This window comes from Protobothrops mucrosquamatus, unplaced genomic scaffold, assembly GCF_001527695.2.
Source record: "Protobothrops mucrosquamatus isolate PMUCROS unplaced genomic scaffold, P.Mucros_1.0 scaffold141, whole genome shotgun sequence".
NCBI classification, from domain to species: Eukaryota; Metazoa; Chordata; class Lepidosauria; order Squamata; family Viperidae; genus Protobothrops; species Protobothrops mucrosquamatus.
Window position 1 is genome coordinate 290,024 of NW_015386507.1, and position 24,437 is coordinate 314,460.

Consider the following 24,437-nt stretch of genomic DNA (forward strand, 5'->3'; position numbering starts at 1 on the left):
CCCTCCCCCCCCCCCAAGTTCCACAATCCTTCCAGTCTCAGATCAAAGAGATTCAGCCACAGGGGGCTTCAAAGGTCCTCCCGGCCCCCAAGAGAGGCTGTTCCGGAGAGGGACCCCCGTCTCCTCTCCCCCAAGGAAGCTCGCACGCAGGTGGAAGACCCACTTTGGGGGCTTCTGGGAAGGGAGATGGGCGTTGCTGCTGTCCTGGTGGCTCCTGGTTTAAGTTGGAGACCCCGGCATCCTTTCTCCCGGCAATTCTCCTGCTTTGGGGTGGGGGGTCTCCACTGTGTGCCAGCCGGGAGGGCTGGGTCAGGCGTGGGTCTCGGCGGGAGGCACCCTCGCCCGCGTGCTGGTCTTGGGCTGCGGGGGCCAGTCCGGGTCGAAGAGGAGCTCCTGGGCCAGGCGCTGGTACTTGGCCCGGGGGGCCGCCTGCCGGCAGCAGGAAGACACAGGGGCCGCCTCCCCCAGCTCCAGCTGTGGGGCAGAGAAGGGGCCGCAGCGTGAGCGCCTGGCTGGGCTCCAGGAGAGGCACAAGGCGGCGGCAAGGCCTGGCACTCGGCCCTTCGGATCCATGCCAGGCTAGGCGGCCACCACTGCCCAGCCAGCCGCCTCCGTGCCCACCCAGCCCTCCTGGCCTGCAGGTGGTCACTTGCGAGGCCCAGGCCCCCTCCCCTCTCTCCCCCCTCCCCCCAAAACAGGAGTTTGTGCCTGGGAACCGTGTGTGCAACTCCACAAACGTTGTGGGCTGTTACAATCACACAAGGGTCTGATGGGCTGCAGGTAGATCTTGGTCCCCCCATCCCTCACCCCAGCCGCAGCGTCTCTCTGGCTGCAAAGGGTGAGGGTGGGGGGGGGGCTTCAGCCAGATTGGGAGGGGGGGACTTCTGCCTGTCAAAGCCAGGTGGAAACAGGCCCTGGGGGGGGGGGAAGCCTTTTTGTCAGCCCAATTCCAGAGCTGCAGATCCCCTTGCCTCCCCCCCCACCCACCCCAGAAGTGGAAGGGCTCTACCTGTGGGAAGGCGGCCTGCCTGGGGTAGTCCTCCCTCCGCCTTCCGTAGCAAAGTCGCTGCCAAAGGATGTCGCAGTCGCACACGAAGTTCTGGGGGGGTGCAGGAGGGAGATTAGCCGGCCGTGGGGCAAATTGGGGCTGGGGCTCCTCCCCCACTCGCAGCCCCGCCCTTCTGCCCCCCAGGTGAGGGGAGCTGGGCGGTTACCTCCAGGCAGAGGGACAGCACCAGGTTGCTGAAGGCCAGAAGCAGCAGAACCAGGCGCCACTCGTAGGGGATGCAGGCCAGCTGCGGAGAGAGCAGGCAGAAGTTCAACCGGTGGGTCCTGTGCCCTGTTGAACTCCTGCCCGGGAGGGCGACTCCCCAGGATGAGGCTTGTTCCTGCTTCATTTCTGGGGGCCCCACCTGGCCCAAATTGTACAGGTAGTCCTCCACTTACAACAGTTCATTTAGTGGCTGTTCAAAGTTACGAGGTGACTGAAAAAATGACCCTTTTTTCATAATTATGACCTGTGGTCACATGATCAAAATTTGGGACAAGTTGGCTACTGGCTCGTATTTATGACGGTCGCAGCGTCCCAGAGGGGTCACCCGCAATCCCCCCCTTCGTGACCTTCCGGCGAGCAAAGTCAATGTGGGGGGGGCAGATTCGCTTAACGACCGTGTAACTAATTTACCCACGGCAGTGATTCGCTTACCAACAGTGGCAAGAAAAGTCGTAAAACGGGGCAAAACTCAACAACTCGCTTAGCAGAATTTTTGAGCTCCACGGTGCTTGTAAGCGGGGGACTCCCTGTATAATGACCCCTGCCTCATTGCATGCTCGTCCTTCCACGCAGCGCCTGTGGTCTCCCCAAAAATCCTGGGCCGAGGGGTCCTCCCCCCTCCCCAAAGGCAGGAATGCTGAGCTTCTCTCCCCCCCCCCACAAGACCCAGAGCCGGAAGACGCCACTGGCTCCCCCTGGGAGGCCCCAGCAAGGAGTCGCCCCTCTCCTGGGGGAGGGGCATGCTGGAAGTGGGGGGGCTGCTGACATGAGCCCCCCCTCGCACACTCTTCCCTTCTGCAGCCGCCACGATCAGCTCCAGGCAGGCGCCAGAGGGAGGCGGGCAGGGTCTATCTGACCCCGTCCTTGGAGGGAGCGGCCCAGATAAGAGGGCCGGGCGGGGGGCAGCCCAGAGCCTGGCGGTGCCTGCTGGCCACGTCCCTCACGTAGTCCTCGGGCAGCAGACTCCCTCCGTCCATCTGGGCGAGCAGGCAGGGCCCCCCTACCTGGAAGAGCCGGTCCAGGGCGGGCAGCGGCCAGAGCAGCAGCAGGAGGAGGAAGCTGGACACCAGGAGGAGAGAGGCCAGGAAGAGGCCTGTGGGGAGGGAGGATGGGGGTCAGTCTGGCTGGGGGGCTTTTAGGCCCACCCCGTCTCTCCGTAGGGCAGGGGTAGGCAACCTGGGTTCTTTTATGACTGGTGGACTTCAACTCCCAGAATTCCTGAGCCAGCTTGGGGGAACTATGGCCCCCTCATGACTCCTGGACTTCAACTCCCAGAATTCCTGAGCCAGCATGGAGGAACTATAGCCCCCTCATGGCTTATGGACTTCAACTCCCAGAATTCCTGAGCCAGCATGGGGAAATTATGGCCCCCTCATGACTGGTGGACTCCAACTCCCAGAATTCCTGAGCCAGCATGGCTCAGCTTAGAAGCCTCTCCCTTCCCCTCAGCATGGCTGGCTCAGGAATTCTGGGAGTTGAAGTCCACCAGTCATAAAAGAGCCCAGGTTGCCTACCCCTGGTCTAGGGTGGTGCAGCCGAATCAAAGGGCACCAAGTCTGAACGGCCATAAAAGGCGCATTATTACGGGTAGTCCTTGACTTACAGGTCATTTAATGACCGTTCAAAGTTACGACGGCACTGAAAAAAAGTGACCTAGGACCATAGCAGCAGCCCCCGTGGGTCACGTGAGCAAAATTCGGACGCTTGGCAACTGGCTCGTATTGATGACAGTTGCAGTGTCCCGGGGTCATGTGATTCCCCCTTTGTGACCTTCTGACAAGGAGAGTCAATGTGGGAAGGAGCCGGATTCACTTAGTGACCATGTGACTAACTTAACGGCAGTGCTTCACTTAACAGTGGCAAGAAAGGTCGTAAACTGGGGCAAAACTCACTTAGGAACAGAAAGTTTAGGCTCAATTATGGCCAAAAGTCAAGAACTACATGTAAATTAATAATAAAAATAAAAATAATAATAATAGTAGTAGTAGTAGTAGAATAGAATAGCGAATATAGAATACAGAATAGCATATAATAGAGTAGAATAGAATAGAGAATAGAATATAGAATACAGAATAGAATAGAATACAGAACAGAATAGGATGCAGAATAGAATGCAGAATAGAATAGAATAGAATACAGAATAGAATAGAATAGCATAGAATAGAACAGAACAGAGAGTAGAATACAATAGAAAATATGGAATGGAATGGAATATGGAATAGAATAGAATAGAAAATATAGGATGGGATGGAATGGAATATGGAATGGAATATGGAATAGAATAGAAAATATGGGATGGGATGGAATGGAATATGGAATGGAATAGAATAGAATATAGAACAGAACAGAACAGAATATAGAATGGGGTGGAATGGAGTAGAATCTCACTGTGGTCACATTTCCACTTAAAACCTGGCAAAGCGTCACCCTGTCTCAACTCCCCGCCCGAGGAATGCCTGGGGATGAAATCCCTGCCCGTGTGTGTGTGTGTCCGGCTGAGCCGGCCCCTCACCGTTGGTCTGGGTGGGCTGCCGGAAGGGGCGTCCCTTGGAGAAGGCGAGGGCCACGAAGACGTACTGGAAGCAGGAGATGAAGAAGAGGGTCGTGTTTTCGTAGCTGCGCACGGAGTCGGGGTCATGCCCCCCCATCTCCCGGGGGGCAGTGGCGTTTGGGGGGGCTGAGCCGTTGGTGGGGAGGCCGCCGCAGCTCCTAAAGGGGGAACCCAGAGTGGTCACTGCAGAGTCCCAGGAAGGGCTCCCTGGCCTGTGCCAAGCACGGGAAATCCGGAACCCAGGCCCTTCAAGGGAACGTAAAGGTTTATCACCAGCTTAAACTCTCTACAAGAATCTGAACTACAGGGGGTCCTCAACTTACAACGGCTTGTTTAGTGACCATTCGGAGTTAAAACGCCACTGGAAAAGTGACTTGTGACCTTTTTTCACACTTACGACCTTTGCAGCGTCCCCGTGGGTCACGTGATCAAAAATCGGACGCTCGGCAAACTGGCTCGTATTTATGACGGTCGCAGCGTCCCGGGGGGGTGTCATGTGATCCCCCTTTGTGACCTTCTGGCAAGCAAAGTCGATGGGGGGCAGATTCGCTTAACGACCGTGACTTAATTTACCCACTGCAGCGATTCGCTTACCGACGGTGGCAAGGAAAGTCGTAAAACGGGGCGAAACAGAATTTCTGGGCTCCACTGTGGTCGTAAGTGGAGGACTACCTGTGCTAAACGGTCAAGCAAATTGGCGGCAGGTAAGAATTCTGTGGAATTCAAGGCGGGCTGGACTCCGGTCTCTTGTGGAGGCGAAGGGACTCGAAACAAATGGCGTGCTTGACCCCTCCCTCCTTCCCTCGGGCTCAGCCTGTCAATCTCCTGCCCTCCGCCCCCGCACAGCCCCCACTTACTCCTGGGGGTACCACGGCTGCTGCTGGACGAGGAGGAAGGCCCCCACCTGGAAGGCGAGCGACAGGAGGATCTGGCTGAGGACGGAGAGTAGCAGCTGCGGGGAGACCAGGCTGCTGGGCGGCCGTTGCGGGACCAGCTCCCTCCAGGCGCTGTTCAGGCTCACTGGAGGAGAAGCAGCGGAGGCGGGTCAGAACCGGCCCCATCCAGGCGCAGACCCTCTCTGTGCCCCCTAAAACCCCACAGCTCCTTCAAGCTGGCACGGCAGACCTGCCAACCTCCGCTGTGTGGACACAGGCCCCCCTTCCTGCCCAGGTGGATGGGCACAGGGGCTCCCCTGGGCTGCCCACCGCAGCCGGCTCCAGGGAGGGAGGACTGATCCGCAGCCGAGAAGACAGGAGGACGGCCCAGCGCAGCCAGAGGCCGAAGGAGGCAAAATAATCAAAATAATCCCAGCTATCCAGGGAGTTCTTGACTCAAAATTTGTTTCGTGACCATTTGAAGTTGCGACAGCGCTGAAAAACAGTCGTAAGTCCATTTTTCCAGTGACCTTGTAACTTTTGTCACTAAATGAACTGCTGTGAATCAGGGGCTACCTGACTCTGGTGTGCTCGCAACCGTCAGTCATTTATAGAAATAAAGGCAGCTTCGAAAAATAAAAGCCGAATGGATAAGACTGGACAACTGACCCTCGCTGGGGGAGGCGCACTTACTGCTGAAGGCCAGAGACAAGATGATCGCCATATCAATGAAGAGGTACTGGACGTCTCCCAGGTTGCCCAGAACCTGGAAAGAGAGGGTAAGGGTTCCCATCATCCCCTGACTTCACCCCATCTCAGGGCGGGGGGCTCCCCAAGCCCCCAGGCTCACCGAGTAGAGGAGCAGGACGCTGAGATACTGGATGATGCTGTAGAGCGACATGAATTTGAAGACGCAGAAGGAGGTGACCAGGGCAGCTCGGCCCTCCCTGGGGGGGTGAGCAGAGAAAGAGACACACACACCTTCAAGGGGGGGCAGAGAAAGCGTCCCCCTCCACCTGGGATGGATCCTCCCCCGGGAGGGTCTCATGCGAGCCCCCCACCCACCCAGCAGCAGCCACCTACCGGATGAGGTCCGGCACGCAGGCGATGCTGGGGGTCTTGGAGGTGAAGGGGGAGGCCACCGAGGCCTCCAGCTCCGACAGGGAGATGCCCGCCTGTGCCCGCTTCAGAGCCTGCCGAGAGGAAGGAGACGAGGCCCCCCCGGGCAGGGCAGGTCCCGGCTGGGAAGTCCTGGCTCCAAGACCCCCACCCCCCACCCCCAACTCCTCTTTTACACTTTTGCGCTTTTACCATTTTTGCTTTTGCCTCGGCTTCTTTTTATTTTAGCTCGCTTCGCTTCTACTTCTATTTCTACTTTTCGTTTTATTGTTTTATTGTGTTATTTTATATATGGTGTTAAATTTGTTACAGCAGGATGCCCATCTCACAGCAAGGCGATTCTGGGCGGCGTACGACCTCAAAATAAAACCCTAAACGGATGAGTATTTATTTATTCATTCATTTGTGGTTTTCTATAAAAGCGTAAAATCCCAGTAAGAAATGCTAAAATCTAAAAGGTAACTAAATGAAACTATCGGTCTTATTATTTCTTCGTTCAACTGATAACGCCCTTCGGCTGGCAATCCAGAAGGACCAGGGCTGCTGATAAGGGCATTAAAAGGACCAATGTCAAACCACAGAAAGACTTTCCGGTGGGGGGGGGGGAGGCATTTGTCTTTCTTTCTTTCTCTCTTTCTCTCTCCTCTCTTTCTCTCTCTCTTTCTCTTTCTTTTTCTCTATCTCCTCTTTCTTTCTCTCTCCTCTTTCTCTCTCCTCTCCTTCTCTCCTTTCGCTCTTTCTCTTTCCTCTCCTCTTTCTTTTTCTCTATCTCCTCTTTCTTTCTTTCTCCTCTTTCTCTTTTTCTCTCCTCTTTCTCTCTCCTCCCCCCCTCTCTCTCTCCTCTTTCTCTCCTCTCCTCTCCTTTCGCTCTCTCTCTCCTTTTCTTTCTCTTTCTCTCCTCTCCTTCTCTCCTTCTCTCTCTCCTCTTTCTCTTTCCTCTTTCTTTCTTTCTCTCCTTTCTTTCTTTTTCTTTCTTTCTCTCTCCTCTCCTCTCTCTTTCTCTTTCTTTCTCTTTCTTTTTCTCTATCTCCTCTTTCTTTCTCTCTCCTTTCTCTCCTCCCCTCTCTCTCCTCTTTCTCTCTCCTCTCCTTTCACTCTCTCCTCTCCTTTCACTCTCTCCTCTTTCTCTCTCCTCTCCTTTCACTCTCTTTCTTTCTCTCTCCTCTCCTCTTTCTTTCTCTTCCTCTCTCCTCTCCTCTTTCTTTGTTTCTTGTTCTCTCTCCTCTTTTCTTTCTCTTTCTCTCCTCTCCTTCTCTCCTTCTCTTTCTCTTTCCTCTCTCCTTTTCTTTCTCTCTCCTTTTTTTCTTTTTCTCTCTCTCTCCTCTTTCTTTCTCTTTCCTTTTTTCTTTCTTTTTCTCTCTCTCCATTCTTTCTTTCTCTCCTCTTTCTCTTTCTCCTCTCCTTCTCTCTCTCTCTCTCTCTTTCCCCCCCCCAATGCCCGTCCAGGGGGCTAGAAGGGAGGGACGGATCTCCCCTGCAGTGGCAAGGGAGTCCAGAGGGGGAGGGGCACAGCAGAAAAGGCTCTTCTCTTAAATCAGGGCTTTAAGACTGGCTGGCTGGGGAATTCTGGGAGTTGAAGTCCACAAGGCTTAAAGCGGCCAAGATTGGACACCCCTCTCCCGGACCTCCCACGTGGAAAGTCCTTGGCCAAGGAGGTCTGGAGGCCTCTTCTGCTGCAGGGAGTGGGCCAGACCAATCCCATTGGGGGGGAGGGGGCAAGACCCTTCCTCAGATAACCTACTCTCCATTTGAGATTCTCCACCCTCCACCCCTGCAGCCAGCGGACGTTGGCAAGCCCCCTCCCCTTCTAGGCTCGCCCAAACCGTTCCGTGTGTAGGGCAACCCGGACGGGACCACTCACCCCGCAGTCGTTGGCGCCATCTCCGCACATGCCCACGCAGTAGCTGCAAGAAGCCAGCTGGGTCAGGAGAGGGAGGGAGGGCTCCCACCGCCCCTCTGTCCTGCTCCACTGGGACCACCCTTCTCCCTCCCCCCCTCCCCCGACACCTACTCCATTTTCTGCAGGGCTTCCACTAGCTGCGTCTTCTGATCGGGGGCCATGCGGGCATAGATGGTGCCACAAAGCAACAACTGCAACACAAAGCAACAGCTGCGACTTGGGGAGGGGGGGGGTAGGATCTGCGGCCTCCTCCAGGAAACCAGCGCCCCCCACACACACACACACAGGCCTCCCCTGTCCCTGGCAGGGTCCCACCTTCGGCAGCAGGTCTGGGAAGTGATCCAGGAGGACCGCGAAGGATTTCCCCCCCATGGCAAAATGGTAGCTGATGTCCGGGACGGCTGGCTGGGCAGCAGGGGGGGGATCTGCGTCGTCCACCAGCAGCTTAATCTCGGGAGGCCCCTGAGGGAGAAGGGAAAAGGGCACTGTGGCCAACGCGGCTGCCCCCCACGTCCCCTGGAAGAGGGTCAGCAGAGGCCAGAAGGAGGCTCTCACCTGCTGCTCTTCTCCATTGCTCACTGCCGGGTCCGCCGTGGGGAATTCATCAGCATATTGCCAGTGGATGGTTGCGGGCTGCCCGTCCCTGGGGGGCAGAGCCTCCGTCAGGACCACCTTGCCCTTGGACGGGATCATGCCACACTCCCGGCCCACGGAAATGGCGGTCAAGAGGTTGTCTCCTGGGCGATGGAGAGCAGGAGGAGGAGGAGGAGGAGGAGGAGGAGGAGGAGGAAAAATGAACACCATCACTGCAAGACCCCCAATCTCTCCCCCACTCGAGATTAGCCCTTTGGTTTAGCACCTGCCCCCTCCCTTACAAATTCCGAACCAGCTCTGCAAGGGAGAAGCTATTATTGTTGCAACAGGTGTGCCAGTGTTCAACCCGGGGGGAGGAAGGGAGGGAGGTAGCGGATAATATGTGCCCACCGGTCACCATGACGGAGCGGATGCAGGCCCGCCGTAGCTCGGCCAGGATCGGCACCGTTTCCGGCTTCAACTTGTTCTGCAGCAGGACAAACCCCAGGAAGTCCATGTTGAGCTCCACGGCGTCTCTGGGGGAGAAACGGGCAGTCGTTGGGGTGGGGGGCTGGGCCTGCCAGGGCCCCGTCAGGAGGAGGAGGAGGAGGAGGAGGGACCCTCGGGGCCACGGGGGAGCCGCGACTCACCGGGAAAGGTGGTGGATTTTGTGCCACATGTATTTGCTTTCCAGCCGGCGGCTGGCCAGAGCGATGACACGCAGTCCTCCTCGCGTGTAGGACTCCAGCATAGAGGAGAAGTCGTCTGGAACTGAATGGAGGCGTTGGGGAAGGAACGGGGCCACCCTCCCCCACCGCGGGTGAGCCACTCGGGCTGTGGCCGCGACACCGAGGGCTCCATGTCCCACAGCTGTCCCCCCCGTCTAGTTTTCGCTGGGGCATCCGTGGCGGCTCGGCTGGCCAGGGGACAGCAGCAACCTCTGCCATGTGTCCTCCCCTCTCCCCGTCCCTTGTCCGCAAAAGACAAAAGATTACCGGTCTCCTTGCGGCAGAGACTGCCCACCGTCTCCGGCGCGCCTTTCATGTAGGCCATCAGGTGCTTCTCGCCCAGCGTACGCGTCACGACACACATGCGCCGCAGGCCGGAGGAGAAGGGGTACTGCGCCAAGATGCCAATCTGGCTGCCTCTCTGCAAGGGGGGTGAACGAGAGAGGCGGGGCAGAGAAGGTGGCACGGTGGGTCAAAGCGCTGGGCTCAGGAGGGCCCTTTGGTTGCCCGGGAGGAAAAGGGGCTGCCCCACTTACCATCAGGTCCAGAAGCTCCTGGAAAGAGAGCAGAATGAAGGGTCAGAACTGAGACCCCCAAAGCCCACAGCTGGAGCCCCAAAGCCCATCCCCGTGGCCCCTGCGTTCCTCCAGCCTCTCTGCTCACCTTGTCCCCAGTCGGTGCCTCTGAGGGTGCTGGGAGCCGGCAGCCTGGTGGGTGGACAACGGTGGGCTGGATTCGGTCGTGGAGGGCCGTTTCCTCCTGGGTGGGCTCCTCCAGGATCTGGTTGGGGAGGAGGAACGGCTGCAGCCCCACGACTCCGGGAAGCACAGGCTGGCTTCCGAGCCACCCCACCTTGGTGCAACCTCTGGCACCTTGGACCGCTTGGGCGGGCGCGTGTCCAAAGCGCCAGAGTCAACGCAGCGAGGCGAGAAGGACTCGCGCGCTCACGAGGAAAGGCGCAACAGCCTTACCCAGCCGGTGGCCGCGAACATCCTGAGGTCGAGGGGGTCTCCTGAGAGGCGGCCCTCCAGGGTGGTGAGCGAGTGGCAGGCGGCCATGGCGGCAACAAACGGGGAACTGGCCAGGCGGGGCTCACGGACATCTCGCCCCATCGGGAGGAAGCTGGGAAGGAAAAGAGTAGCAGCTGAACCCTCCCCAGATCGCGGCCGAGCCTTGCCGGCCAGCCCAAAGGACCTGGCAGGGACAAAGGGACGTTTTCTGGGGGGGACAAGGCCCGAACATCCAGTGATGAGGCCGCTGCCACAATCCCCCATGAACTTTTGTGTATAATTGTGGGTTGTGTCTATGTGCTTACTTCTCCTCTGTCATGTTCTCATCATAGGCTAAATAAATATATACAGGCAGCCCTGGACTCAGCTGAGTCTAGAATTTCTGCTGCTAAATGCAACGTTTGTTAAATGACGTCGTCCTCGTTTTACGACTTTGCTTGCCACCGCTAAGTGAACCACTGTAGTTGTTAAGTGAGTCACGTGGTTGTTAAGTGACTCTTTGCCGGTCAGAAGGTCACAAAATGGGATCACGTGACCCCCTCTGGGACACTGCGACCGTCGTTAAGTGCGAGTCGGTCGCCAAGCATCCGGATGTAAATCACGTGACCACGGGGACGCTGCAACGGTCGTACTTCAAAGGGTCACTAAGCAAACGGCTATAAGGTGAGGACAACCTGTAATTCCAAGCTTAGGGACCCCTCTGCCGATTTAGCCCAAGACCCCTGCAGAGAATCCCTGCCTGCCCCACCCACCTCCCAGGGCCAAAGCCCCCTCCCCAATCAGCTGATTCCTGCAACATGGCAGCCGACCACAGCCACGCAATGCCTGCGCCCCCCCAGCCCACTCACCGGCCCTCCTGCGCTTGCACGAACCCCCAGAAGTCCAGGCCGTCTTCGGTCAAGGTGCCGGTCTGCAAGGGGGACAGGATCCCGGTCAGCCGGCCGGTCCGAGAAGAGCTGCCCCTCCCCCTCTCCCCGGGGAACCAGAGGGGGGGCACCTTGTCGAAGCACATCAGGTTGAGCTGCCCACAGAGGTTGATGCGCTGGGGGCTGAGGGAGAAGATCTGCTTTCGGCGCAGGCGCCGCTGGGCGTAGACCACCCCGGCCGTCATGGCTGCCGGCAAGGCGGGGGGCACCGTGATGGTGAGGATGTCCAGGGATTCCAGCACGATGCGGCCAACGGGCTCCTGGCCAGGGGGGAGAAAAGGTGGGCCCTTCGGTCAGCGCTCCCCCCCAAAAAAATTCTACAGATGCCCAGTTTGATTTATTGTCTGTCTGTCTATTATCTATCTATCTATCTATCTATCTATCTATCTATCTATCTATCTATCTATCTATCTATCTATCTATCTATCTATCCATCCATCCATCCATCCATCTATCTATCTATCATCTATTTATTCATTTATCCATCTGCCAACTATTATATATATCTGGGTCTGTCTATCTGTCTGTCTATCTCTCTTTCTCTAGCTCTCTTTATCTATCGTGTATCTCTCTCTCTCTCATCTATTTATTCATTCATCCATCTGCCAACTATTATATATATATGTGGGTCTGTCTATCTGTCTGTCTGTCTTTCTATCTATTATCTATTCATTCATCCATCTGCCAACTATTATATATATCTGGGTCTGTCTGTCTGTCTATATCTCTATATTTCTATCATATCTATCGATCATCTATCTATCTATCTATCTATCTATCTATCTATCTATCTATCTATCTATCTATCTATCTATCATCTATCTCTACATATCTCTCTTTCTATCTATCTATCTATCTATCTATCTATCTATCTATCTATCTATCTATCTATCTATCTATCTATCTACCTACCTACCTACCTACCTACCTACCAAATGTGTATGCCACCCGTCTCAACTGGTGACTCTGGGCAGCTTGCAAATGATTGTAAGATAGATTCCTTCCCACTGTACCTGGGTGCTGCCCATTTTACAAACTGAGAGTGGGGGTCTGCTTGAAGGGTCCCCCCCCCAGCCTGCCCCCTCTCCCTGCCCTCCATTCGCAAGGGGGATTCCTCAGCAGCAGCAGCAGCTGAAAACCAGCCCCCACCCTCTGTGCTGCCCTCTGCGTGGACACCCACGGCCTGTTGGATGCTGCGGATCACGGAGTACAGCATGCCGATGCCAGCCACGCCCACCAGGCAGAGGAGGAAGCGGAAAGCGTCCCGGAAGAGGCGGAAATCGGTGGGCTTCGGGAACAGGATGGAACAAACGAGCTGCCCCTTGGAGGTGGAGAAGCCTGGGGAGAGAAGGGCGGAGGGTCAGCCCCCAGGAAAGCACCTTTACACACACACACACACACACACACACACACACACACACACACTGCCATTCCGATCCAAGAAGGGCCTCCTCACCTGTCCGGATCACCAGTGCCCGTACCGGCTCTCCGGAGTAGTACCGTGTTTGGATGACGGAGGTGCCGCAGAAGAGCGTGTGCCGCTTGTGTTCGTCTGGGTCGTAAACCGGATCCCGGAGGGGCCCGCCTTCCTGGGCTGGGACGGGCAAGGCTGTCTTCGTGACGGGGACGCTTTCCCCTGGCGAGGGAGGAAGGTCAGATGCCAGGAAGGACGCGCTTCCCGGCTGCCCCACAGGCGCCACCCCTACCTGTCAACATGCTCTCGTTGACAATGGCCGTCCCACTCAGCAGCACCGCGTCGCACGGCATGGTGAGTCCCTCGGGAGGCACCAGAATGACGTCCCCCGGCACCAGCTCCGTGGAGAATATGGCTTCCATTTCTGCAAGGAAGAGACTCCAGATTCGGGGATTCGTTGGGGCTTACCCCACTGGAGCACCCAAAGGGGGCAGTGGGCTCCGAGGCTTTGGTCCGCCAGTCGCAGCAAGGGGCTTCATCCCAACCAGGGTCCAGGGTGGACCCGCTAGCACCCTTTCCTGACCCCCACTGGTGCTTCCCCCTGGTCCAGAGAGCGGGTCTCCTTTTTCTCTGCCCCCGGCACCGATCCCTTGGACTTCCCCAGGTTTCCTGCCTGAGCAAGGGGTTGGACTAGATGACCTCCAAGCACCCTTCCAACTTTATTGTTGTTTTAGTTTTAGTTTTAGTTTTAGTTTTAGTTGTTGTTGTTGTTGTTGTTGTTATTATTATTATTATTATTATTTTAACCAAAGTTCAGAGATTGGAGTCCTGGTGGACAATCACTTAAAGGTGAGCCAGCCGTGTGCGACAGCAGCCAAAAAAGCCAATACAATCCTTGATTGTATAAACAGAGACACAGAATCAAGATCACGCGAAGTATTAGGACTGCTTTATAAAGCCTTAGTAAGGCCACCCCTGGAGCCCTGCATCCAGTTTTGGTCACCACATCACAAAAAAGATGTTGAGACTTTGGAAAAAGTTCAGAGAAGAGCAACTAAGAGGATCAAAGGCCTGGGGACCAAAACATATAAAGAACGGCTGCGGGACTTGGGTTTGGCTAGTCTGGAGAAAAGAAGGACCAGGGAGGACATGATAGCAGGATTCCCATATTTGAGGGGCTGCCCCAAAGAGGAGGGGGGGCAACTTATTTTCCAAAGCACCAGAAGGCAAAAAAAGGAACAACGGATGGAAACTCATGAAGGAGAGAAGCAACTTAGAATTAAGGAGAAACTTCCTGACAGGGAGGGCAATTAACCAGTGGAACAGCTTGCCACCAGACGTTGTGGGTGCTCCATCACTGGAGGAGACTGGACAGCTTCTTGAAATAGGGTCTCCCGCTTGAGCAGGGGGTTGGACTAGAAGACCTCCAAGGTCTCTTCTAGCTCTATTCTGACTGGGGCCGACTCACCACAGGGTCCTCGGACGACGGTGACCCGGACGACGTTGTGGGCCGAAACCATTCCGTGGAGCAGCACATATTGCTGGAAGAGGAAGGGCTGGCGTCAGGGCCCGGGCACGCCTCCCTCTCCGCCGGCCCCAGGTGCCTGGCCCTTCCCCACCGGCCCCCACCTTGCGGATGGTGTAGAGGGAGGAGCCGATGGAGACGAAGGACATGAAGAGGATGGTGGACGCGTAGAGGTAATAGTCGTCCAGGGACCACAGGAGGACGCTGAAGGCTTGGAAAATGTAGAAAGGATTCAGGACCTGAGGAGGGAGGGAGGGAGGACACGTGGCCAGGGGTCAGGACTCAGTCTTGTGGCTCCTGGGCCCCCCTCTCCCTCAGCCCCCCAGACCCACCTCTTTGATGAGGAGGTGGGCCAGGGAAGGCACTTGAACGTCGATCTTGTTGGCGCCGTAGAACATTTTCCTAGGAAGAGTGTAAGGTGTTCTCCTGCCCCCTGTTCCCCCCAGCAAGCCCCCGCCGGGCCCCCTCCCAGCTCCAATACCCCCTCCTCACCGGTAGTCTTGGGTGCTGCGAGGGAGGCCCCCGCCGTGGCCAGAGTGCAAGGAGGAGCAGGGCTGCCCCAGGTCCAGAGCGGTGAGTCGCCGGAAGGCCTGGGCCTCCGTCGCCCAGAGGTAGCGCACGTTGCGGTGCGCGAAGAAGCGGACCTGCGGCACAGCAAGACGGTCAGGCGCATCCCGGGCGGAGGAAGGGGGGGGCTGCGACAAGGGGCCTGCCCCAGCTCACCTGGGCCTGCTCCCCACAGATCAGTGGGGACAGAAGCCGCTCCTCACAGCCCGTGTCGTCCGTCAGCCCTGCTGGGCACAGGGGCCGCTTGCTCTCTGCCGGCTGCGGGAAGCCCAAGGGGTCGGTGCCGGGGGCAGAGAGAGAGGAGACCCGTTCCCTGGACCAGGTCTGGAACTCGTCCTGGAGGAGGAGGGGGGGAGGGGAGGGGAGGAAAAGGAGAGGAAGAGGAAGAAGAGGAGAAGATGAAGAGGAGGAGGAGGAGATGGAAGGAAGACAAGGAGAAGGAAAGGAGGATGGGAGGAAGAGGAGACGGAAAAGGGGAAGGAAGAGGAAGAGGAGGAGGAGATGAAGAGGAGGAGAGGAGGGGAGGAAGGGGAGGGGAGAAGGAAAAGGAGATGAAGAGAGAAGATGATGGGGAGAAGGAGATAGAAGGAGAAGGAGAGGAGGACGGGAGGAAGAGGAGACGGAAAAGGGGAAGGAAGAGGAAGAGGAGATGAAGAGGAGGAGGAGGAGAGGGGAGGAAGAGGGGAGAAGGAAAAGGAGAGGAAGAGAGAAGATGATGGGGAGGAGATAGAAGGAGGAGAGGAGGAGAGGAGACGGAAAAGGGGAAGGGGAAGAGGAAGAGGAAGAAGAGGAAGAAGAAGAAGAAGAAGAAGAAGAAGAAGAAGAAGAAGAAGAAGAAGAAGAAGAAGAAGAAGAAGAAGAAGAAGAAGAAGAAGAAGAAGAAGAAGAAGAAAGAGTCGTAAGAAAAGATGCTACCACTGAGGCCCAGAGCTGCCCGTCCGTGGGACGCAGAACCCAAGGCGGCTCCCCTGCACCCACCCAGAGGCCCGCTTCCTTGGGCCCAGAAAGGGGGCCTCTTCCCAGCCTGACAGGGCGCCCCTGCTGGCCCTGGGGCACATCCAGGACTGCCCCCCACCCGCGGAGGGCCCGGCTTGCAAGGGAGCCTGCTGGGGAAGGGAGGGCCTCGCCGGGGCCCCTACCGTGGTTCTCAGCAGCACCACCTGGGCCTCCCGTAGTGGCACAGCCCGGCAGGTCCACTTGACGCTCAGCTCCGGCAGCCAGTACAGGAAGAGGAGGAGGAAGCCGCCGCTGCAGACGGTGCCCAGCGAGACCAGCGCCAGCTTCCAGCAGCAGGGGCTGTAGCCCCGGATTTCCTGGGGAGGGGACGCAGTCAGACCAGCCGTGGACCCCGAGAGGGTCCGTCTCAGAGGGGCCACGGCAGCTGGACGGCCTCAGGAAGCAGCAGCCGAGACCGGCTCCTGTGGGAAGGCGAGGGTGGCGGACAGGACAGGCCCCGCCGGGGGCCACGGGGACCCAGCCCAGGCCGACGCTGGTGCCCCTGCACAGGAGGACCCCAGCCTCGTGGCAGCTCCTGGGCAGGGGGGTCACGGCGCCCACCAGGGGAGGCACGGCAAAGGGGGCCAGCCTTGAGCGCTGCACCAGGCTGTCCAGCCCAGAGGGCAAAGGGGCGGCATAAGGGGCCCGCCCGGCCGCTGGCACTGCCCCCGACCAGCTGCACTGACCATTTCATCCTCCTCGTTGCAGTTCACATACGCTGCGGTCGTTCTCGCCATGCTTCTTTTCTGTGGGTCACGCGCCTACCCCACTGCCAAGCTCCTGTGGGGCAGGAGAGGGCAAGAGTTGAGCCCTCGGCCAGTCGTCCCCTGCCCCACAGCCGGCCAAAGGGGGCTGGCAGGAGGAACGCCCCCCCCACCCCACATGCTCCTCCAGCCTCCTCCTCCCCCCCCCAAGTTCCAGCTGAACCCCAAAGCAGCCTCCCAAGCTCCTTGGCCGGCCCCTCTTGGCTCCGGTGCCCTGTCCGGGTCGCCGGACGATGGCCCTGGTCGTGAATGAATCCCCTGTTGTCCTCTCTAGCCTGTGGCTTTGGGCGGCCGACCAGCGGGCTGTGGCCACAGCCCAAAGGCAGCAGGGCAGAGAGCCCAGCCCCGCCTGCCCAGCCGGAGCCCCCAGCCGGGGGGGAGGGTGGACTTACGGCAGCTTTTGTCACTGTGTCAGCTGTAGGGCCCCGGGTCCACCGGCCACATCCAGGAGGGGAAGGCGGGGAGCGTGGTCAGCAACTGGAAGGACAAAGGCCAGGCTGAGCAGGGGCGCCAGCTGATGGAGGGGGGCTGGCACTGCCCGTGCTTGCTGGGGGGGGGCAGACAAGGAAAGAGAGCCATCGGGGAATCCTGGGGGGGGGGAGTAGAGGCATCCCTGCCTGGGAGATACCCCGCTTCAGACACCCTCCTGTCCTGGGCACGCATGTGACGGTGGCCTCTTGTGGGCAGCAACCTCTGTCCCCGTCGCTCGCCTTCGGCCCCAGACAGTCCGGCTCCAGCTGTTTCCACACAATACACTCATCATCAGTTGCAAATTTGGAGGCTGCATTTTGCCCAACGGGCCTCGTTTTAAACCAGGAGTGTCCAACCTGGGCGACTTATAAGACTTGGGCACTTCATCTCCCAGAATTCCCCAGCCAGCCACGTTACCAATTTTGGAGAGACATCACAGGAGGTCTGAGGTCATCAGCTCGCCCAGCCAATCAGAGACCCATAGAACTGCCCGTACTGGAGCAATCCACCTTTTACAGTTAACTAAAAGGAAGGAAAGACGGGGTGGATCCCGCAGGATCCTGCAGCTGGGAACGATGTGGGTGGTTGTAGCAAGCCCTGATTGATTTGGGCAAGTTCACACGTGCTAAACCATCCCCTCTGACGGTTCGTGTAGGAATCCGACAGGCTCCTGACCGCTGTTCCCCCCGCGTTCTTCAACCCCCGTTTCCTCTTGGCACGGAGCGCTTCCCACAACGCCTGGCAACCCGGGGCCAGCAAACCACAAAGGATGTCATGCACACATGATCTGCGCTGCAGTCCCAGACCAGCCTTTCTGGACAGGCAGGTTTCGGCTGCCCCGCGTCCCTTGGGCAAATAACACCTCCCCCCAAGCCTGCTTCCAAGTTCCTGGTCCTCAGGGCACAGGCAGAAGAGCCTGGAGCAGCCTGGGATGAGCCTGGCCGGTGGAGGGCACCACCGCCCGCCTCTCCCTGCCTCTCCAGCCTGGGCACCGTCAGGCCACCGTCTCTTCTTGGAGCTGGTACAGACACCCCTCACCGTACGACCAGAACCGACCCCCAAATTTCCACCGCTCAGTGAGACATGAAGTGAATTTTGCCCCGTTTTACGATGTTTCTCGTCAAATGCTGGAGTTGTTCGGTCAGTAAGTAAAACTGCCTTCCCTGTTAGGTGGTCAGAAGGTCAGTGACCCCAGGACCTTGCGACCGTCATAAATACGAACCGGCTGCTGAGCTTCTGAATTCTGATCACGTGACCGCGGGGACGTTGCAACGGTCTTAAGACTGAGAAATGGTTGTAAACCACTTTGCCGTCGTAACGCCAAACGGTCACTAAACGAATGAAGTTGAGTAGCTGCCTGTAGGACTTTGGTGTGCCCTTACCGGATAGAGGTGCCCGGTTTGGGAAAGGCGGGTGGCATCACCCAGGCCTTGGCTTAGAGCAGGGGTAGTCAACCTTGGCTCTTTTATGACTCGTGGACTTCAACTCCCAGAATTCCTGAGCCAGCTAAGCTGGCTCAGGAATTCTGGGAATTGAAGTCCACGAGTCATAAAAGAGCCAAGGTTGACTACCCCTGGCTTAGAGGGTGTCCTTGCCCTCCCCAAACGCAGGAGAGCACGACAGGGGTCAGCGAGGCCTGGGTGCAGCTGGGTGCGAAGCCGTAGAGGGTCCGTCCCCCAGGGAGGGCGAGGGTCCTCGGGCAAAACTGGCTTAACAAATCTCTTGCTTAGAAACAGACATTTTGGGCTCAGCCGAGGTCGTACGTGGAGGAGTGCCCGTATATGAAAAGTTGCACGCTGCATCAGGGCAACGGAGGAAAAAACTAATAAATCCAATTTAGAGATGTGGTCCAGAGTGGAGGGGGGGGAACCGCAGCGGGGGGGTCTTGCTTCCCGATAACTGAGAAAGAAGCACTTGGCACCCCCAAACAGGGCAGGCAACTTTAGGAAGATCCCCGAGACCCCTCCCAGCTGGGAGAGGCAGCCCCTGCCCTGCCCCGGAGAAGGAAGGGGGCTGTGGTGCTGCCAATTTTGTTAACGGCTTCTCCTGCCTCCGTACCACAACGGCTTTCCCTCCAGGGCTGGATTGGCTGCCAAAAGCCCGTTGACTTCCTGGGCTTGAATCCACCCTCTACGCCCCGGTGCCAGGGAGCTTAGCACGGCCCTCCCCTCCAGATGGGCCTGGCGTGCCAGGGTGAAAGGAGGGCACCCAAACCCTGAGCCTGGCACAAGCCTCGGTAGAAAACTCGGCTTGTGGCTCTTTGTAAAAAAACCCGAAAAAATCCCAGTTCAGGCAGAGAAAGTTGGGAAGGGAGCACGAAGCCTGGCTCCCCCATTCCTGCACCTGGAGACGCCCAGTGCCCCCGCGCCCCCGGGCCGTTCCTCTGCCAGGGCATGCCCGCCACCTTCCCCCGCCCAGGAAGAGCCCGGCTTGGGCAGAGCGCAGGTGGGGCCCTCGTGCCACACGTGCGGCTGTGTGGTCTGGCCCGGAGGAGGAAGCAGCAGCCTGGATGCCAAGCCCCCTCCTGGGGCAGCAGATTCTATGGGGAGACCCCACCCAGGCTGATTAGCTTGGTTTAGTTGCTGCTGAGGCTTGGGGGGAGGGAGGGAAGGAGGGAGGGAGGGGCTGTCTGGCTCCTTTATCTAGCCCCCAAATCTTAGTCCTCTCCAGCTGCCATGCCGCCTTATAATAATAATAATAATAATAATAATAATAATAATAATAATAATAATAATAATAATAATAATAATAATAATAATAATAATAGTAAAGTTGGAAGGGACCCTGGAGGTCATCTAGTCCAACCCCCTGCTCAGGCAGGAAACCCTATACCATTTCAGACAAAGGGCTGTCCAGTCTCTTCTTAAAAACTTCCAGTGTTGGAGCATTCACAGCTTCTGGAGGCAGGTTGTTCCACTGGTTAATTGTTCTCACTGTCAGGAAGTTTCTCCTTAGTTCTAGATTGCTTCTCTCCTTGATTAGTTTCCACCCGTTGCTTCTTGTCCGTTGCCTTAACAGGGAGTCCTCAACGTACGACCACAAGGGACCTCAAAATGTCCGTCGCTAAGCGAGACATTGGTTAAGTGACTTTTGCCCTATTTTATGACCTGTCTTGCCGCAGTTGTTAAGCGGATCACTGCCGTTGTTAAGTTAGTAAGGGGATCACGTCACACACACACACACACACACACACACACCCCGGACAGGGCGACCGTCGTAAATACAAGCGTCTGAATTTTGATCACTTGGCCAGGGGGATTCTGTAACGGTCGTAAGTGTGAAAAATGTCACTTTTTTTCAGTGCGGCTGTAATTTTGAACGGTCACTAAATGAATGACTGTTAAGTCGAGGAATGCCTGTGCGGCTACGGGGGAGGGGGGCCAAGCTGGGGTCTGCATGCAGACACACAGGCAAGGCGGGGGTCTTAATCTTGGGCAGGAATTTGGATTAGAGCAGCGCCACCCCAACCTTTGGGGTCGGTTCCCTGGACAGAGGGGGACCCTGGTTTCCCGTGCTAGGGGGCTTCGCTTGTTTGCGCAGACCGGTTTCCGGCCTGCCATGGGCCGGTGCCAGTCCACGGACCGGGGGGGTTGGGGACCTCCGGACTGGAAGACCCTCCAAGGTCCCATCCAGTCCTATGAATCTATGATCAACTGTGAAATGCCCCCCCTTGGCACCCCAAAACTGGCAGCCTCTGGTTCAGACTAGCCTGGGGTATGTGGGGGGGGGGTCGTCTCTGGCAATTTGTCATTAAAAAGCCCCCCATTTTGTGGGGCTGCAGCTGCCTTCCTGGAGGGCTACGCAGAGGGGGGGCTGCCTATGCAACCTCAAGACGGGATTCCATCAACAGAGACGAACCGTTTGTTTGTTTGTGTGTGTGTGTGTGTGTGTGTGAATTAATCATTAATCAGTGGAAAAGCTTCCCTACAGACGTTGTGGGGCTTCGTTGCTGGAGGTGTCTGCAATGCCTGAGCAGGGGGTTGGGCTAGAAGACCTCCGAGGTCCCTTCCAGCTCCTGTTATACCAGTGTTTCTCAACCTTGACCATTTTAAGGCATGTGGACTTCAACTCCCAGAATTCCACAGCCAGCAATGCTGGCTGTGGAATTCTGGGAATTGAAGTCCACATGCCTTAAAATGGTCAAGGTTGAGAAACACTGTGTTATACGGTTATTGGGGGGGGGGGGAGGTCTGACAGCGGCCGGGAGACCGGGAGTCGAAGTCCGCCCATTCTTGGAAGTTGCCAAGTTTGAGCAACGTTGTAGCAACGTTGGGAAACATGGTGTCAATGCAGCCTCCGGAGAGAAAAACTCCCGGAAAGCGCTCGGAGCGCTCGGACAGCCTTGCACTTGGCCGGGGGGCGCGGCGAGGGTCTAGGGGGGGGGCTCCTTCCCTGCACGTGGCCGTCCGGCTGGAGGGGAAGGGGCTGCCTGGTTGCCCCGGGACGCAGCCTGCCCTTCCCTTCCCCAGGCGAGGATCGGGCTTTCCCCGGCCGGCCGGGACCACCACCCCCAGCCCGCCCGGCCGCCCGCAAGATCCCCTCCCGGGGTCGCCTTCCCACGAGACGCGGGTTCCCGCCGCGGCCCACGTGACCGCCGACCGCGCCGCGGCCCACGTGACTCACCCGCTGGAGGCTCCTCATCACATCTCCCGGCGCGGGGGAGGGGGCGCGAAAGGGGCGGGGCCGCAGAGGAGGAGGAGGAGGGGGCGGCTGCCTCCTCGGCAATAGGCGAGCCGGGCAGGGAGGGGCAGAGGGGCAGGAGAGCGCAGGCGCGCCGCTCGCCGCGCTGGGGCCCGAGAGGGGCGAACGATCCGAGTCCGCCGCGTCCTCCGGGACAAAGTACGAGGTTGACCCCCCCGCGCGCGCATGCGCCACCTGGCCCCCCGCTGCCCCTCTCCGCCGGCCGAGCCGTGCGCAGGCGCAGACGCCCATCGCCCGGTCCCACGTTTCCTCCTGCCGGGAATCCTGGGAAATGTAGTCCCTTCGGGGTGGAGGGTGCCGAGACATGACCTAAAGAGGGCAGCACCCAGCTCTTCCCTCTCCTTTGTGGGGTCAGCTGCAGCCCCCGGGGCCAAGGGAGCGAAGGCCTGGAGGAGAGAGAGAGAGAGAAAGAGGACACGCGTGTCTCTGCCAAGTTCACACGACCCGGCGCCTGTGTCCTCCCAGCCTCCCTTCCAGCCCCTGAGGCTTGTGGAGAGGCCACCTGGGGTTGGCGCAGAGGCCGAACGATTTGCAGCGGAGATTGGAGTGAACGGAGGCACGAATGTTTGCGGGGAGCGCTTACGTTCTTCGGGACGGTGTCCAAAAGCACGTGGGGACTCTGGAAAGAGCGCAGAGAAGAGCAGCAAAGAGGATCAGGGGGCTGGAGGTTAAAGCATATAAGGAACGGTTGCTAGGATTGGGGGTGTCTAGTTCAGCGGGTCTTCCAACTGGGCCCTTTTATGATTCGTGGACTGCAACTCCCAGAATTCCTCAGCCAGGCACGCTGGCTGAGGAATTCTGGGAGTTGCAGTCCACTCCTCTTAAAGTCTAAAGGCTTTTAAGAAGAGACTGGGCAGCCACTTGTCTGAAATGATCTAGGGCCGGAGTCTTCAAATTGGGTCCTTTGATGACTTGTGGACTTCAATGCGTGCCTGGCTGAGGAATTCTGGGAGTTGAAGTCCACGAGTCATAAAAGGGCCAAGTTGGAAGACCCCTGATATAGACTTTAAGAAGAGTGGACCGCAACTCCCAGAATTCCTCAGCAAGCATGCCTGGCTGACGAATTCTGGGAGTTGAAGTCCACAAGTCATAGAGAGTCAAGATCACGTGAAGTATTAATACCACTTTACAAGGCCTTGGTAAGGCCACACTTGGAATATGGCATCCAGTTTTGGTCACCACGATGTAAAAAAGATAATTGAGACTCTAGAAAGAGTACAGAGAAGAGCAACAAATATGATCAGGGGACTGGAGGCTAAAACATATAAGGAATGGTTGCTGGAATTGGGTATTATTATTATTATTATTTCAATTTATATCCCGCCCTTCTCCCGAAGGACTCAGGGCGGCTCACAACATTATTAAAAAACAAAGACAAACCCACACACCCCACCGAATAAAACCAAATTAAAACCAATATTTTAGTGTTGTGGTAATTAAAATTTCTAAAAAACCCAATTTAAAAATCCTCCCTAGGCCAGGCCCGCTTGTTGGAAGAGCCATGTCTTGAGGGCGCGGCGGAAAGTAAGGAGATCCGGAATCGTCCGGATCTCGGGGGGTAGTTCGTTCCAGAGGGCGGGGGCACCCACAGAGAAGGCCCTCCCCCTGGGGGTCGCCAGCCGACATTGCTTGGCCGACGGCACCCTGAGGAGACCCACTCTATGGGAGCGTACCGGTCTGTGGGAAGGAATCTGTGGCAGAAGGCGGTCTCGGAGGTAGCCAGGTCCTATGCCATGGAGCGCTTTAAAGGTGGTAACTAACACCTTAAAGCGCACCCGGAAGGCCACTGGCAACCAGTGCAGCTCGCGCAGCAGCGGCGTTACATGGGAGTGACGAGTCCAGTTTAATGAAGAAAAGGACGAGGGGGGACATGATAGCAGCCTTCCAGTATCTCAGGGGCTGCCCCAAAGAAGAAGCAGTCAAGCTATTCTCCAAAGCGCCTGAAGGCAGGACAAGAAGCAACGGATGGAAACTGATCAAGGAGAGAAGCAACTTGGAACTAAGGAGAAACTTCCTGACAGTGAGAACAATTAACCAGTGGAACAACCTGCCTCCAGAAGCTGTGAATGCTGGAACACTGGAGGTTTTTAAGAAGAGACTGGACAGCCATTTGTCTGAAATGGTATAGGGTTTCCTCCCTGAGCAGGGGGTTGGACTAGATGACCTCCAAGGTCCCTTCCAACTTTATCATCATCATCATCATCATCATTATTATTATTAAAGGGCCGAGTTGGAAGACCCCTGGTCTAGTTTAAGGAAGAGAACGATTAGTGGGGACATGATAGCAGTGCCCCAATATCTCAGGGGCTGCCACGAAGAAAGGAGTGGGGGTCAAGCTATTCTCCAAAGCGCCTGAAGGCAGGACAAGAAGCAACGGAGAGAAGCCACCTGGAACTAAGGAGGAATTTCCTGACAGTGAGGACAATTAACCAGGGGAACGACCTGCCTCCAGAAGTTGTAAACGCTCCATCACTGGAGGCTTTTAAGAAGAGACTGGGCAGCCATTTGCCTGGAATGGTTGAGGGTCTCCTGCTTGGGCAGGGGGTTGGTCTAGAAGACCTCCAGGCTCCCTTCCACCTCTGTCCTTCTGCTTCTCAGCTCAGGACACGGCGGTGAGGAGTGAGCTCATCGCAGGAAGTGGCCCCGAAGGAACCAGAACAGACGGAATCAAGAAAAGAACAGGGATGCTGAGTGTCGCTGTGAAGCAAAGCAGAAAGACCTTGAAACGTGTTCCTTGGAGAAAAGGAGTAATCAGGAGTGGCTCCGGATTGAGGGAAGGGAAAACTGAGTGCGAATCTCTGTAAAGTGTGGGGGGGGGGTTTGCAATGGGGCCCAGAGAACTCTGGTGAGGAAGGTTAAAGTAAACCAGGGGTCTTCAAACTTGGCCACTTTAAGACTTGTGGACTTCAACTCCCAGAATTCCCCAGCCAGCCCCTTTCTTGGAGGAGGGAGCTGGGACAGGGGAGGGCGTGGAATAGGGCAGGGGTCTCCAACCTTGACCACTTTTAAGACTTGTGGACTTCCAACTCCCAGAATTCCCCAGC

General features: G+C 57.2%; 1 protein-coding gene across 1 annotated transcript; it reads right to left on the reverse strand.

The window, feature by feature from the left end:
* Positions 1 to 309: 309 nt before the first annotated feature.
* Positions 310 to 14,406, reverse strand: LOC107285008 (probable cation-transporting ATPase 13A3). Its single transcript, XM_015813150.1, has 27 exons — positions 14,387 to 14,406; positions 14,227 to 14,296; positions 13,999 to 14,133; positions 13,838 to 13,910; positions 12,662 to 12,793; positions 12,412 to 12,591; positions 12,136 to 12,293; positions 11,027 to 11,215; positions 10,878 to 10,939; positions 9,991 to 10,141; positions 9,683 to 9,799; positions 9,552 to 9,573; positions 9,287 to 9,436; positions 8,942 to 9,062; positions 8,703 to 8,827; positions 8,298 to 8,455; positions 8,034 to 8,162; positions 7,830 to 7,909; positions 7,680 to 7,722; positions 5,783 to 5,892; positions 5,550 to 5,646; positions 5,393 to 5,465; positions 4,682 to 4,844; positions 3,786 to 4,036; positions 2,278 to 2,366; positions 1,215 to 1,295; positions 310 to 474 (listed from the first exon to the last, which is right to left on the reverse strand). The coding sequence occupies exons 2-27, from the start codon at positions 14,290 to 14,292 to the stop codon at positions 310 to 312; spliced, it is 3,120 nt and encodes a 1,039-aa protein (XP_015668636.1). The 5' UTR covers positions 14,293 to 14,296; positions 14,387 to 14,406.
* Between the last annotated feature and the right edge of the window lie 10,031 nt (positions 14,407 to 24,437).

Excerpts from the sequence above, each read along its gene's own strand:
- LOC107285008 (XM_015813150.1), bottom strand. The coding sequence starts at position 14,292 with ATGTTCTACGGCGCCAACAAGATCGACGTTCAAGTGCCTTCCCTGGCC. Across the intron at positions 9,574-9,682 it reads AGGCACCGACTGGGGACAAG|GAGCTTCTGGACCTGATGGT; the intron begins GTGAGCAGAGAG and ends CTCTCTTTCCAG. Across the intron at positions 1,296-2,277 it reads CCCTGGACCGGCTCTTCCAG|CTGGCCTGCATCCCCTACGA; the intron begins GTAGGGGGGCCC and ends CTCTCTCCGCAG.